Here is a 16,875-nt window from a genome sequence, read left to right on the forward strand (position 1 = left end):
TGTTTATGAGCATTTGATTTACTGTAAATATAGCTTAATTTATTCATTTTGCAAGAGTTATTCAAGTATTTGAAAAGATTTTGTTATATTTCTAAGGTAGTTAGGCATATGAAATTATTAAAAAGAAAGTCAACTGTATTAAATTTGTATCAGTTGAGTGGCACCTAGGTGGCTCAGTGACTGAATGTCTGCCTTTGGCTCAAGTCGTGATCCTGGGGTCCTGAGATTGAGTCTTGCAGCAGGCTCTCTGTGGGGAGCCCCCTCCTTCTGCCTATTTCTCTGTCTCTCTCATGAATAAATAAAATCTTTAAAAAAAATTTTATCAAAAAAAAAATTTTATCAGTTGAAATATACAAAGAAATTTAACTGAATTTGTAAATGGGAATGATTATTTAAAGGAAAGTTTTTTCTTCAACATGAATTAATCACACATTAATCAATGAATAAATGAAAGTGACTTTTTTTTTAAAGTGACTGCTTTAATTTTATTCAAAGTTAACAGATTTTTAGTAGAATACAGTTTAAGTTGAACTTAACTAAGATCTCAAACTTTTTGTAATTCTAACTTTAATATGCTAAATATTAGCCTAAAACTTCTAATTACAAAATATCCTGTTTGTACAAGCACTCTTCCCTTCCATAGAGGAACATATTAAATACTCCTAGTTCCACAAGGCAGCATCCCGCTTCTTAGGGAACCCTCTAATTGCCCTTCCCGAGTCCATTCTTCACCCTCCAACTAATCTTCTCACTAATTGCCAAAGGGGTCTGTTCAAATATAGATCTATCCATGTCCCTCCCCTGCTTGAAATTCTCCAGTGTCTTCATGATTAAGTTCAAACTCTCTCTAGCGTCTTCACGATTAAGTTCAAACTCCTCTTTATGAGGAGTCTACCACAACTGGACCTCTGTTCCTCTCCAGCCCTTCCTCTTGATCTTCACCTATCAGCATTTATGGGCTGGGACATTTGCACAAGTTGCTTTCTTTATTGGACTGCTCACTTCTTATGGCTCCTTACCTCCTCTACTGGCTGTCTGCTAACTCCTTCAACACTGAGCCTCCTCTGGGAAGCCTGCACCACTTAATGCTATGGCTGTTTGCTGGGTTTATCACACAAGTATAATAATTGGTTTACTTGTCTTACTGTAACTACAGACTCTCATAGCAGGGACTACATTTTTAAAACTCTTTATTCCCAGTAGTGACTGTCATATTGCAGGTACTCAACAAATTTTCAATGAATAAAAAAATGGAGTGGTTTCTCATGCCAAAGAAAAGCCCATCCACTTGGAAAATTTATCCAGAGTCCTTCCCTCTGCTGAAGACAAAGCAGTTGAAATTCATTTTTCTCATCTCATAATTCTGACTGAAGGAGTGAAGTGAGGAGGAAGTGCACCCAGTCTCATCCACCCAGACCCATCCACAGACCCACTCATACTCAGAGGAGTGTTTTGTGCGTAATGTACATATGTGTATAAAGCTTAATAGACAACAACATTTTCTAAATCCTCTCTATAATCCCATGATTTGGGAAGAGAAATGCTATCAGCAAGTACAGCTTGTAAGCTTTCACTTTTATAAAATTCACACATACCAATAGCAAGGCCAGCTAGTGAAGCTGCACCAAGGCAGGACATGTCTATGTTGACGGGTCTCTCTATATTCGCATTAATCAGGTCTGAAGTCATCTGCATGACAAAATTGTTCTTGCAAACTCCTCCATCTGCCCTGTGGGGAGCAAGATATTTGAGATCAGTTACTTCAACAAAAGCATAAGAACACTATTAATATTTTTTAAAGGGCCACATAAATTTTTTTAGATCCTTGATTTTACTTTAAGTTCAACATTTAATTCCAAAATTATATCACTTAGCATTGACCTGAAGATAAAGGTTCTCACTAGGTAATCTTCAAACACTTTTCCTTATCCCTAACATCAGTCTTCCCACCTGCCCTGTTGTCCTAAGACTAGTTCAAAATAGGCTAACTAAACTAAGCCAACAGAAAAATTCATTTGGCCACACCAGCAAAGAAAATTTGATGCTTCCATGCCAAAAGGATAGCCACATACCCAAAAAAGACAGTTTTTTTTTTTAAAAAGACATTTTAAAGATGTTTATAATATACATGTGTATATTAAGATCCTCCTAAATTATACATTGTTATATTCTCCATAAATCCAAAATTAGCTTCCCTTTTCTTTCCAAATTCCTATGAACAAGAATTTTGCTGCAAAGACTAAGCATAATTTTTTTTGAAATCCTGAATAATCATAATGATGAAAATACTAATAGTGGTTACCATTCACTCCCAATTTCTAATTAAATCTATTGAAAACAAAGTGTACATACCGGACTTTTGTCACAGGGATATGGATCTCTTTCTGCATCAACTCATATAACTGTTTGTTTCTAGTCAAAAAAATCAAGAAAATCATTTAGAGAAAATTCATATCATGATAATTCTTTTTCCAACAGAAAAATAAAACCTGTGGTTTTATTTATATGGTATGTAAAAAATATACAAAAGAAAACAAACAAATATACTAACTGGAAGTTGACAAAAAATGTTCAAACAAGCAAGAGGTTCAGATCCTTGTACTTTTCACCTTGATAAAAGAGAGCATGTTTTTTGTTTAGAAATAAATTTAATCTATTATCCTACAAATAAAAATTTAAAGCTAGCATTTAAATAGAAAGCTATTAAGATGACATAACACAAACAACATCAAATAGAATTCACCAAATACAAAAATAACCATTTTGTAATCACAGACATTTTTATTTTAAACACTGCAAATGTTCCATATTCATGACAGCCACATTCTTCATTTTAATAAACTACAACTATACCACAACGAAAATAACACACGGACACACACAGAAAGAATAATTCTGGTGATTTAATCTTTGAGTATAATGGAAGCATTATTAATTAGAATAATTAGAATTCTCCTTTATCAATAAGGATGCAAAAACCTTTAAAAGTCCATTTTAAATCTCTTAATGCTTAAGAAATTAGATATAGCTGACCCTTGAATAACATGGGAACTGGGGGTACTAACCTACCACAAAATCAAAAATCTGCATGTAATTTGTGACTTCCCTAAAACTTAATTAATAGCCTACTGCTGCTGGCAAGCCTTACTGATGACATTCAATTAACACATATTTTGTATGTTATATGTATTATATACTGTATTTTTACGATAAAGTAAGCTAGAGAAATGAAAATGTTATTAAGAAAATCATAAGAGAATATACATTTATAGTACTGTATGGTGTTTATTGAAAAAATTAATATGGCTCATTTCTAAGTCATTGTATTCAAGGGCCAACCATATTTTTAAAAATCATCTATTTTCAGATATCAAATCAAAGTGGTACTAGTACTATAACACATGAAAATAAAGAGATATTGAGGAAATTAGCAATAAGAACAGATTACATCATAAACAGTATGAATTTAAAGGTATAGACACTCAGTTAAAATTAAGAAATATCATAATTTAGTTTAGCAGAAATTAATAGAATGAAATCATAATACTATATGGGGAAGGGAGAGTTTAGGGCAAGTTTTGGTACCTGAAAGCTATTGACTCCAATATTGCTCGTACAAGATGGTATTTATTGGTGGAAGGCTTCAAACCCATAAAAGAGGCACATGCACAGGGGTCATTTAATGGAGCCTAAAGAAAAGAGATAGTAAGAATTTTCATTATAGTTCTAAATTATATCTATAGACTTAAAGACCTTTTATGCAATAAAAAACATAGCCATGGTAGAAAAAAAGAATGCTTAGAGTTAGTTTTAAAATAAATGACAGTCTAAAAATATGCCAACTATTAGGATAAGTCTCTAGCAGGACTTGAAGCAAGATTGAGTTATAGGTATTGGGCTTAGCTATACCTTCTGTTTGAACTCATACTAAGAGACGATACTGAAGCAGATTAACAAATTATTATTGTTATTTTTGTAGAATAACGAACTATTAAATATTTAGCTTTACAAGAGGAAATGCAAAGTAATCCTAGTATTTCCCCCTTTTATCCATCTGTAAAGGTTTTACACCAGAATTGTTTTTGTAGAGTGGCTTTTTATTTTTATTTTATTATTATTTTTTTAGAGTGGCTTTTTAAAAGTGTAAGTTAGTCTTAAGATATAGAACTATAATGCAAATGATGTGTTTTACAGTGTCATAACTTCACCTAATATGTTGTCAGACATTCAAACGAAACTCTTCTATTTCTTAGCTCAATAGCTTTATTGCCTAATAGGAGAAATGACCCAGCCTAACTTCTGTCTTTAAAAGAGCCAAAGTCTTCAGCCGTGTGGCTAAGCGGTTTAGTCCCAGGATCGAGTCCCACGTCGGGCTCCCTGCATGGAGCCTGCTTCTCCCTCTGTTTGTGTCTCTGCCTCTCTCTCTCTCTCTCTCTCTGTCTCTCATGAATAAATAAATAAAATCTTAAAAAAATAATAAAAGAGCCAAAGTCTTGAGCTGGAATTATATATCTGTTGGATGAAGTTTGTATTCATCTTTGCATCCCCAGGAATGCAAGACAATTCTGGGACACAAAGATGAAGAGCAAAGACCCCTGCCAGAGCTTGTAATCTCACAAAGAAAGAGACAGAAAAATGGTTCCAATGGATGATATAAGGTCACAACAGAGGGATGTGCTGGTACTATCGGGAAATGATGGTCCCCAGGAAAAGTGCCTTCTAGCTTCAGGGCCTTGACTCATCATCTCATACCTGGAAAACTTTCTACCACCTCTTTTCCTAGTTAATCCTACTCCTGTTTCAAATCTTGGCTCAGATTCCTCTGGAAAAACTTCTGATCCCAAAGACAAGACCAAGCATCCATCATCACTTCTATGGAATCCTAGAGCTTTGCATTATAGTAATGTTTATAATCATGTATATTTGTGTGAACATTTGTTAAAACTCTTCCTTTCCTGTAGAAACTGATTCCCATGTGTCTCCAGGGCCTTGCACTGCATCTGGCCCCCACAGGGGATCCTCACACATTTGCTCAATCAATGAACAAACAATACTCTTCCTCATTACTTAACTGAAGATATCCCATATTACATCTTATCTTTACTGTAGTTGTGATTTTCCTATTGTGATTTTATTCTGATTATTTTTCAAATTTATTAATATGTTTTAATGATTCACTCAGTAAAAGCTTATTTATAGAGTAATGCTGGCCTATATCAGGTGGCATTCAATCGTAAAACAAAGACAGGTCAGATTCAGCCAGTGCAACTAGTCCCTAGTAGTGTGCTATGTATTTTCTGGATAAAAATATTTTCTTCTAATATACCACATAAAATACTGGTATGACTGGCCTGAAATCACTTTTGTAAATATAGCTATGCACATAATTTACAATTAATTAGTAATAGGCCAATTTGAGAGATAATAAATCCCATGGAAACCTAAAAATTTCTTTTTGGTTCCAATGTCCCTATATTAGTTTAAGTGAATCTGTCTTTGGGATCATACTGTAGGGAAAATCCTGTACTATAGGCAAGATCCTTTGGGCCTGGTCACACCTTGCCAGGGCAGAGAGTTTCCAGCCATACCTCCAATCTATCATTGCCAATCTCATTGAGTAAGCCTCTCTGGCCATCAACCAACCAGGAATGGCAAGACTCAGTAAAGTTTTGTTTGGAGTCCTGAGCTAACCTGGCCGACTCCTGCCCAAAACATAGACTACTTGCCCCCGCAGGCCCTTGTCACCACAGGGATTTTTGCCTAATATGCTGGGGGCCTGCAGGATGGCTAATGCCTCTTACCCTTCATCAACTGTGAACCTAAACACAAACTCCTCTGGCATCTATTGTCTATTCCTGGTGTCATCTTTTATGCCATACCATGAACCAGTACAGCAGAGTAGTTAAGAACCTCACTGGGATATTAGCCTAATAAGCTGGGAACGTGGAGGATAGTTAACATCTCTTGCCCTTTGTCAACCGTGAACCTAAACACAAACTCTTCTGGCATCTATTATATATTCCTGTTGTCATATTTTATACCATACCATGAACCAGTACAGCAGAATGGTTAAGAACCTGGACCCTAGAATCAGAACACCTGGGCCCTGACACCAGCTCTGCTGCTCACTAGCTGAGACCACGCAAGTGATTTAATAGCTCTAAATCTCAGTTTCCTCATCTTCAGAATAGAATGATAAGAGTATCTTCTGCCTTATTGAGTCACCGAAGATCAAGTGAGATAATTCATGACATTTAGAACAGTGCCTGACACAGAGTAAGAATTCACTACAATTTTATATTACTATAATTTCTTACCAAAACCTCTCCCACTACTGACTTTCTTCACAACCCTTTCTGTGCCCTTTGAATCCTTCCTTCTATTGTAAATAAATTCTCCTAAAATGTAACCAGTTCTGAGAAGTCCTCTCTACTAATTCTGTGGTTGCTATAACAAACCTGGCTCTGTGCCGGGAAAATAGCTTCAGTTAGAGCTATCCAGTGGAATACTGTCAAGCTTCTCTACCACAGGGGCCAGAAGCACTGTACTAACTTCCCATGACCACTCTAGGCCATAAACATCTACTGTTAGGAGACACTTCCCTTCCCCCATGTTTGTTTAGGGAACATCATGTTTTACCTTTCCGTGGCTCAGACATCCCAGTCATTCACAAAACCAGAGATGGCATTCCTAGTACTTGCTGGCCATACCTCTTACTGAAGAAAATGCTTGAAACCACAGACCTCGTTGTCTATAGCAGCCATGTTTCATGTCCTAGTCCCACTGCCAAAGTACAACCATAGGGACTGAGCATGACTAACTCAAAATCTGTCCTAAGCTTGAGAAGACTAGGAGGTACAGTCAGATTCTCAAGATTTCTCAGAAAAGATCATCCAGAAAAAGACCATCAACAGGGGGAACTGAAGCTAAAATGCACAGAGTGGAAGAAGGTTGTATTTCCAAATTATGGAGAAGCAAACATATGAGGAAAATAATGACAATTAAGCAGAAGTTATGAGGAAGAAAGAATACAGAGCAGAGCTGGTAGTGAGAAAAGTGAATGCACAGAGAAGAAACCACAAAGAACATTAAGAACTGCAAAGTCAGTTGCCGACTTCTTTACAATACCAGTGAACAACCAGCTTCTCTCAGGGTAGCATAAGCACGCCTGTTCCCTGCAAACCTAAGAACCCTCATTGGAGCATGACTCATCATCCTCTGAAGACTGACGCTTGGTTCACAGTCCTGTCCACCCTATCACTGCCACCATCACAGTGACTTTACAGTTAGGCAGATAGTCACTGATTCCTGCCTCTGATACCTATCATGGATATTCCATGTTAGTATCTCTGTCCACAAATCACAAGACCTACCAGAGCAGAACCACAATGGCTGTACAAACCAACGCCACCCCTGGCTTATGGCCCCCATGCTCCAGTCCACCCCTTGCTAGTGGCTGTCCCAGACTTCTCACTTTCCTCAAAGTGCCCCCAACACTCCTTTCTCAGCAGACCCCCATGAGAAATTGAGGCTATTGGGATTTTTCAATGGCTTGCCCCCTGTTATCTATGGCTATAACAATATTCTTTTTTTAAATCTTTTTTTTAAATTTATTTATTTATTTATTTATTTATTTATGATAGTCACAGAGAGAGAGAGAGAGAGAGAGAGAGGCAGAGACACAGGTAGAGAGAGAAGCAGGCTCCATGCACCAGGAGCCCGACGTGGGATTCGATCCCGGGTCTCCAGGATCACGCCCTGGGCTAAAGGCAGGTGCTAAACCGCTGCGCCACCCAGGGATCCCATGGCTTTAACAATATTCTTTTTTGTTTTGTTTTGTTTTGTTTTTTCTTTAACAATATTCTTAAATTAAGGGCAGTATCACAGATACTTGACCCTTCCATCCTTCCATTTCCTCTATCCTTCATTTTCTTTGTTGCTGACCTAGGCAGCTTATCAGTGATCTCCCTATTTTCCAAACAGTATCAACACACTATCGTTGTCTGAATTAACTTTCAGTTCCCACTTAAGAGTTTCATTGCTACATTGGGAAATACGTGGTCTGCAGTCCTCCCCCACCCTTCTCGACCCAGCATATCACCAGGCTGCAGTCATGGCAGGACAGGGACATTTATTAACATGAAATTAAAAACCACATCTGTGAGTTTTGTCTAATCTTCTGGGCTTTAGCAATATTTTTTAATCATACATTTAATATTATTTTTAAGGCATATGGATTGATGCAGAAGTTAAAAACAGAGCTGCCAAGATAAAGTCACTACTAAGTCTCCCAGCATATTTTTCAAAAAGGGAAGAATATATAGTAGCCTAATTAAATCCTACCTTGGCTAATGACAACTATTCATCTCAAGCTTCCTCCTGAAACCTCAATCCAACAAATATTCTTCACCCCCTGTCCTATCAGAGATGCTAGTTTCCTCACATCATTCTAAAGAGGACACAGTGTGATCTCTATCATGCAGTTGATAAACTTTTAGTCTTTTAGGGTAAAGAAGGAAATCATTACAGATATTAAAATATTGCCAATTGAAAGTCTAGATTGGAAATATCCTATTTTTAGAGATTTGAAACATCCTGATCTAATCCTTTTTCACCAGCTTCTACATGATATTATCCAAACTTTCAAGCTTAGGGCTTTTTAAACTGATTGGTTGAATATGAGATGGGCTAGAAGTAAGAGAAATTTTTATTTTTTTAAAGGAAACATATTTAGAGGAGGATTAAAGGGACAGTATAAGCTTTCCAAAAAAAAAAAAAAAGAATTTTGTTTATAATAATATACCTGAAAAGTTTTTTAAAAATCTTTGTAACAACATGTTAAAATCAAAAGCAGTAACACAGATCTCTCAATTAAATACTAAGTTAAATATTACAAAGCCAACTCTCTTACCAGGTTCACTTTTTGATTAGGCAAAGTAACCAATACTTCACCCACCACAACAGTTAACCAAACTTATAAATAACTGCAAAATATACCAGTGTGTGTGTGTGTGTGTGTGTGTGTGTGTGTAATCCTAACATTTTCTAATTCTCAATGGGACACTTCCTCTAATTAAAAAATGCCAATATACAGATATATTTTCCCCTCACTGGGAAATGGCTATTTTTTTGGTTATGATAAAGTAAGGCTAGGTCTTATGTACACTACACCTGTCAACTTCTCATTTCCACAGGGTGGAGCTCTAGGCTGAATTTGCTGTGCTTTCTCATGGAATTTGTGCTAGGTCATTACTCCTCAGCCCTGGAATGTATCTTCACCTTCATACTGCTTGCTGCCCAAATTTTCAGGTAAGGCAGTAGCAGGTACATAATTTTGAGTGTGGGTACGAGGTGAGAAATGTTGGTAGTTGCCAATGACTAAAAAAAAATTAAAATGAAAAAAAAAAAATACCTGCAATCCACTAAAAGATGGAACAAAACAGACTCCTTCAGAATCTTCTAAACTTTTGGCCATTTTTTCAGTCTCAGCAGCATCTGTGAAAAGATCTGTAAAAACAAAAACAAGTAATAATATTTTTTTTAAACCCTAAAACAAAACAGAGGGGCTGAGGAGTGGTAGAGAATTATGTTATACGACTAGTGTTTACCTGCATCCACATTTATTACAAGTACAGTGTGAAAGGGTCAACACAAAAGCCAACCTGTAGTACCACCTGGCCATCCACACTGCAAAGCTTCAGGGGCCCATGGAATGTCTTCAGTGGGCTCTGTATGTAGCACACCTTACTTTTTTCTTTAAAGATGCTTAAAAGATGCTATTTACAGGGGCACCTGGGTGGTTCAGATGGTTGAGCATCTGACTTTGATTTCAGCTCATGATCTCAGGGTTATGGGATCAAGCCCTGCCACTGGGCTGCATGCTCAGCAGGGATCTGCTTGAGACTCCCTCTCCCTCTCTCCTGCCCCTATCCCTGTGCATGCATGTATGCTCTGTCTCTATCTCTCTCAAATAGATAAAGCCTTAAAAATACATAAAGAGATTTGGACTGTTTAAAAACTAATTCTGTGTGTTTTCTGGCATTAAAATAAGTTATTCTCCTGAAGATGACACTAATCCTAGTCTTCTGATGAAAGATCATCTACTGAGTCAACTGAAAAACGACTCCATCTAATGAATTCAATATGGGGTCAGTAATAAGTAGATATACTAAAAGTCAATCTTTAAGAAACAAACAAGAAAAGATCTAATTAATTTAATATACTATTTTTACAGGAGTATATTACATATAGAAAACTACACAAACCCCAAATGTATAACAGGGATGAATTTTCAGTGTGAATACACCCACATAACCAATATCCAGATCAAAATACAAACTTCGCTTAACATAACGCTTGTGAAATTCATTCATGTTATTATAAGTAGTTGCACTTCTTTCTTAGCCCTGTATAATATTCCACTGTGTGACAATATGCAATTTATTAAACTATTCTAAAGCTGATAGGCATTTGGTTTCTAGTTTCTGGCTAATTTAAATAGGCCACTTTGAACACCCATAGACATTCTTTTTGATGAACGTATGTGTATGTTTCTGTTTTATATATTCCAAGGGATGGAGCTGCTGGTCCTAAGGTCTACAAACAGATACTGCTAAATCATTTTCCAAAGTAGTTGTACCAAACTAAGGCTCCTGACAACAGTATGAAAATTCCAGTTATGCCATATTCTTGCCAGTAATTGATACTATGTTTTTCATTTTAGCTATTTTGGTGGTATTGCATGATGGTTTGATTTAGTTTTCTCTATTAACTAATGAAGCTGCAATTCTTTTCATTGACCATTTGGATATCCTTGTTTGTGAAGTGACTCCTGAATAAGCATGTAGGACAGACAGCAGACAGCATAGATCAGATGAAAAACTTCAAGAATCAGTCATAATAAATACTGATGTCTTTGTGCAGCCTTAAGTTAATTGGTTTAGTTTAATTTTATGTTTTGTTATTCTTATAATGAAAAATTGATTAAAGACATGAAGTTTAAAGAACACCTATGTTAAAACTCAAGTTAATAAGGATTGTTCAATAACAACTACAAAATTTTTCAAAAGATTTTATTTATTTATTCATGAGAGAGAGAGAGAGAGAGAGGCAGAGAGATAGGCAGGGGGGGAAGCAGGCTCCATTCAGGGAGCCCAATGTGGGATTTGATCCTGAGACTCTGGGATTACACCCTGAGCCAAAGTCAGACGCTCAACTGCTGAGTCACCCAGGCAACCCACAACTACAAATTTTATTCAAAATGAATGATCAGGGGCACCTAGGTGGCTCAGCGGTTGAGCATCTGCCTTGGGCTCAGGTTGTGATCCTGGAGTCCCGGGATCAAGTCCCGCACTGGGCTCCCTGCAGGGAGCGTGTTTCTCCCTCTGCCTATGTCTCTGCCTCTCTGTGTCACTCATAAATAAATAAATAAAATCTTAAAAAAAAAAAAAAATTCTCTCACTTTCCCTCTGCCCCTCCCCCTACTCACATGCTCTTGCAAATAAAATCTTAAAAAAAAAAACTTAAAAAAATATATTCGTTTTGAAATCTGTAGGTTTTAAAAAATCATGTCCAAATGTCTACATTTTTTAAAAAAGGATTTTATTTATTTGAGAGAGACAGAGCGCATGAGAGAGAGAGATCACAAGCAGTGGGGAGGGGTAGAGGGAGAAACAGACTCCCCAGTGAGCAGGGAGCCTGATGCGGGACTCGATCCCAGGACACTAGGATCATGACCTGAATGGAAGGCAGACACTTAACCAACTGAGCCACCCAGGTGCCCCTAAATGTCTACATTTTAAAATCAAAATTTGGAAAACATATGAGATGGCTGGTTTGAGGAAAGTTTTTGGTAATAGGCAAAGAAATGGGGGGGAAAGAATCTAGTTTATTTACATTCTTCACTGGTTATTCCATACTTGCTTGAAAAATGTCTCTAAATAATCTTCCACTTAAACTGTTCTCAAATGAGCTTATTGATGGAAAGTCTTTGAGAGTTTAAGAAGACTTCACTTTGTCTCCCCCACTGAATACAGCTAAGAATCCTGGATGAAATGCACCAAAAAGCTATCTGAGGACTCACAAGAATAAGGCTGGTCACGAAACTCTAAGTTAACACCAAATCAGTGGTGAGTTTCCTGTTTTTATTTCCTCTGATATCTCCTGGCTTGGATTCGGGAAAGCTTAAAACTGGACACCTGGGTCTGTACATTGGGTACAAATATGAAGAGCTTCTACAGAAGAACCTTCTTTCTGGTCTGAGAAGTGGGACTCAGAGGAGGCTCTATAGGACTAAAAGTGAGGAGATAACTCTGACTTTTGCTTTTGGGATTTTTTTCAGTCTACCTGAACAAGAAGGAGAAAAGGCATTGAAAAAAGAGAGAGACAGAGAGAGAGAAAGAGAGAGAGAGGGAGAGAGAGAGAGAACAGGACTTCATGGATCTATGAGACAATGAGAAAAGACCTAACATTTCTGTGATTTGAATCCCAGAAGGAAAAGACAAAGAATGCAGTGCAGAAAAACTATCTGAAGAAAAAAAAGTGACTGTAAACATCCCATAGCAGATGAAAGGTATAAATCTATAGATTCAAGAACTTCAGAACATCCCAAACTGGATAAACACAAAGAAGCTGATGCCCAGGCACATCATAATAAAATTGAAAGTTAAAACCTGAAGGCAAAGTAGAAGTTCTGAAAGCAGGTAGATTATATATTGTGGAACAAACATTAAAATAACTGTGGGTTTCTCATCAAAACTATGAAGTGGAACATCTTTTTAAGTACTAAAAGAAAAAAAAAAGTACTAAAAGAAAAGAAATGTCAACCTATATATATCCTAGCAAAAATATCCTTCAGAAATAAAGACAGTCTCCAGTGAAGGAGAATTAAGATAATGATAATTTGTTGTTAACAAACAAATAAAAGAAATGTTAATCTATATGCAAAAAACGAAAACAAAATCTTGACCTAAACTTCACAGCTTATAAGAAAATTTATCCAAAACTGTTATACATCTAAATGTAAAACATAAACTATAAAACTTTTAAAAGAAACCATGGGAGAAAAATCTGTGTGACTGGTTTGGCCAAGAGTTCTTAGATACAATACCCAAAGCATAATTCATAAAACAAAAAGGTGATAAATTAAACTTTACCAATTTAAAACCTTATACTCTGCAAAGGAGACTGCTAAAAAAATGAAAAACATATACTATGAAAAGAAGGAAGATGTCTGTGAACTGATGGGAAGTAATTCCCAGGATATCCTTTTAAGTGAAAATGGCAAAGTATGAAAGAGTGTACATTATTTTATGTAAGAAAGTAGGGAATATAATAAAACATACATGTATCCTAAATGTTTTTGCAAAAAGAAATACAAAGGACAAACCAAAAACTAATGAAGTGATTACAAGATATAGAGAGACAGGATGAAGGGGAGGGGAGGGGAGAGAAATCAACTTCTCTGAGTATATCCTTTTTCATGGTTTCAACTTTGGGAATCAAGTAACAATTCCACATTAAAAATAATTAGATAATGTTTTTAAAAAGAATGCAGAGAGGGGGAAAACTTAAACTGGTAACAGAAAACAAATGAACTCGATTCTATTTCAAATTACTAAAATCATTGAAGGGAGAAGAAGAACTAATAGAAGTAACTTTTGAATAGTGTGCTTTGGCCATATACCCTTGATATAAATGGAAAAAACCTGCAAATGATCTTGAGTAAATATTGTTTGATGAAGTGGGATGGGACTAGTAATTCTGAAACTCTTCTGTGTGTGTATATATGTATAAATACATATATATATATATATTTTAAAAGATTTTACTTACGTATTCATGAGACACACACACACAGAGGCAGAGACATAGGCAGAGGGAAAAAGCAGGCTTCCTGTGGAGAGCCTGATGCAGGATTCGATCAGAGGACCCCAGGATCATGACCTGAGCCAAAGGCAGATGCTCAACCACTGAGCCACCCAGGTGCCCCTCTTTTGTGTGTATTTTACACAGATTGAGTAAATGAATACATAATATTAACATTGTCAGGAGCCAGGGTTCTCAATGTGGAAAAAGGGATGTAAAAACAAAGAACATAAAAAGATAAGCAAAGATGCTTAGGAGCTAAACTGGGACTGGAGATACAATATAATTTCTTTTTTTCTTTTTATTAAATATTTTTTTTTAATTTTTATTTATTTATGATAGTCACAGAGAGATAGAGAGAGGCAGAGACACAGGCAGAGGGAGAAGCAGGCTCCATGCACCGGGAGCCCGACGTGGGATTCGATCCCAGGTCTCCAGGATCGCGCCCTGGGCCAAAGGCAGGCGCCAAACCGCTGCGCCACCCAGGGATCCCATAATTTCAAAAAATTTTTACACACTCGGGTGCCTGTGTGGCTCAATCGGTTAAGCGTCAACTCTTGATTTTGGCTCAGGTCATGATCTGAGGGTCATGAGACTGAACCTTGCGTTGGGCTCCGAGCTCAGCATGGGGTCTGCTTGTCCCTCTCCCTCTGCTCCCCTTACCCCCTCTCAAATAAATAAATAAATAAAATATTTTAAAAGATTTGTTTTTGGGGATCCCTGGGTGGCTCAGCGGTTTGGCGCCTACCTTCAGCTCAGGGAGTGATCCTGGAGATCCAGGATCGAGTCCCACATCGGGCTCCCTGAATGGAGCCTGCTTCTCCCTCTGCCTGTATCTCTGCCTCTCTCTTTCTCTCTCCCTCTCTGTGTGTGTCTCTCATGAATAAATAAATTAAAAATCTTAAAAAAAAAAAAAGATTTGTTTTTAACACATATAAACACACACTTCTAGCTCTGCCGAAACCTGCTGCCAACCACTGTTTTTATTTTTATTGATTTATTTTGAATTTTATTATTTTTTAAAGTAGGCTCCACACCCAATGTGAGGCTTGAACTCATGACCCTGAGATCAAGAGTCACACGCCCTACCAACTGAGCCAGCCAGACACCATAACAGTCATTATTTTTAAATACCATTTCCCATTCATATGAGTTAGGGCTCACTGGGCAAGTGGCTAATTTCAGGGGACAAGTAGGAAAAACACAAGATGAGCTTAAAACGTCTTATGCCAGAAACTAAGAAAGAGAAGAAGAAAGAATTATAAGAAAGAGGAAGAAGAAAGATATGGACATTTAAAAGACACAGAAGACAGTCTGAGGAGATTTGCACTGGTTAAATTCTTGACAAACTGAACATGAAAATAAGTAAGACCTATAGAATGAAATAAATAATGAGTTTATAGTGATAATATGTAAATAAAAAGGGTGAAAGGAAAGCTCTTCAATACACAATAGAATGTTAATTAATACAGAGGAGTAATGGGACTAATGGACACCCTGCAACTCCAGGTATACATTCTGAGAAGGATACAGTTACCATTTATGTATGGTTTCAGCCAAAACTACATAACATGGACCTAGTCACAAGAACGTAAACTGAAGGATATTCTAGACAATAGCTGGCCTATGGCTTTCAAAAATGTCAACAGCATGAAAAACAAAGCTGAAGAAGGGATTCCAGATTAAAGGAAATTATACAATAAGCAACAATGGTCTGGATCTTATAATGGGGAAGAATTGCCATGAAGGACATTACTGGTACATCTGACAAAATGAGAATATGGACTATAAATATGGTAAAGAATATTATATCCAATGTTAACTCTTCTCAAGTTAATAACCATACTTCAGATAAGTATGAGAGTGTTCTTGTTCCTAGGAAATACACCATGAAATACTACAGGGAAAGAAGCATGATGCATGTAATCCATTCTTAAAAGAGCTCAGAAAATTATACAGGTATTTATCTGTCCTGCAGTACAGGATAGATGGTAGGTAGGTAACACAATCATGGTAAAATGTTAAAAATTAGCAAATTTGGAGGAGCAGTTTGGCTGGCTTAGTTGTCAGAGCATGTGACTTGATCTTGGGTTTGTACACTCAAGCCTCAGGTAGGGTACAGAGATTACTTAAAAATAAAATAAAGTCTTAAAGGGTGTACAGGTTTTTGTGTTGTTTTTATAACTTTAAATTTGAAATTGTTTAAAAATAAAAAGTTAAAACAGTTCTAATTTTCACCTCTCTCTCACTATATATCTCACTGTATATATACCCAGTGAAACATGGGTAGAATACTAATTCTTGGGTATTTTTAAAAGACATTTAGTTTATCAATTTTACTTTTTATTATTTGTCAGTTTTAATAATTTGTATGTCCTTGTACGTTTTGGCTGGGAAGTTTATTATGCTTCTCTCCTTTTTCTTATTAATAAGCATTCATCATTTTCCTCTAAGTACTGTTTTTACAGAATTATAGTTGGTTTCTGTATTTTTTAGACACTATCAAATTATGTTTCAAAGTTTTCCTTGGCTCTATGTTACTTAAGAAAAGAGATTTCAAATTTCCATGGGCAAAGTACCATTTAAATACTGTTTTTGCTATTTATTTCTAACCATATTACATAACAGGCTGAGATGTTCCACTCCAGTGCTTTTCAAAGTACAGCACTGAGAAAAGGATGTGTGTGTGTATGTGTTCAGAATGGGATTTCACTGAACTCGAAATGAAAACATAAATGAACAAAAAGATGAAGAACAGAAAAAAAAATGTACAGTCTGTTGTTTATTCTTGACCAGCAATTTACCCCATAAGTTACACATCATGGAATTAAAATCACTTATGGGAAGAAGAAAAAAAGAATACCCTTTTGGAACTTAACAGAAACATTACTTTCTTTCCTTTATTTTTAGGGAGGAGAGGGACAGAGAGAGAGGGAGAGAGAGAGAGGATCTTAAGTAGGCTCCACGCACAGTGGGAACCCAACTCAGGGCTTGAAGCAGGGCTCGATC

General features: G+C 36.6%; 1 protein-coding gene across 3 annotated transcripts in view; it reads right to left on the reverse strand.

Moving 5' to 3' along the window:
- GK5 (glycerol kinase 5) overlaps positions 1 to 16,875 on the reverse strand; it is a 73,795-nt gene that overhangs the window by 7,240 nt on the left and 49,680 nt on the right. For all 3 annotated transcript variants that reach the window (XM_072727053.1, XM_072727052.1, XM_072727055.1), the window contains 4 exons: positions 9,413 to 9,507; positions 3,586 to 3,689; positions 2,353 to 2,412; positions 1,596 to 1,729 (listed from right to left, as the gene is read on the reverse strand). In XM_072727053.1, the coding sequence (XP_072583154.1) occupies positions 1,596 to 1,729; positions 2,353 to 2,412; positions 3,586 to 3,689; positions 9,413 to 9,507 (393 nt within the window). The remainder of the gene's footprint in view (positions 1 to 1,595; positions 1,730 to 2,352; positions 2,413 to 3,585; positions 3,690 to 9,412; positions 9,508 to 16,875) is intronic.

This window comes from Vulpes vulpes, chromosome 11 (assembly GCF_048418805.1).
Source record: "Vulpes vulpes isolate BD-2025 chromosome 11, VulVul3, whole genome shotgun sequence".
In the NCBI taxonomy this organism is placed as follows: Eukaryota; Metazoa; Chordata; class Mammalia; order Carnivora; family Canidae; genus Vulpes; species Vulpes vulpes.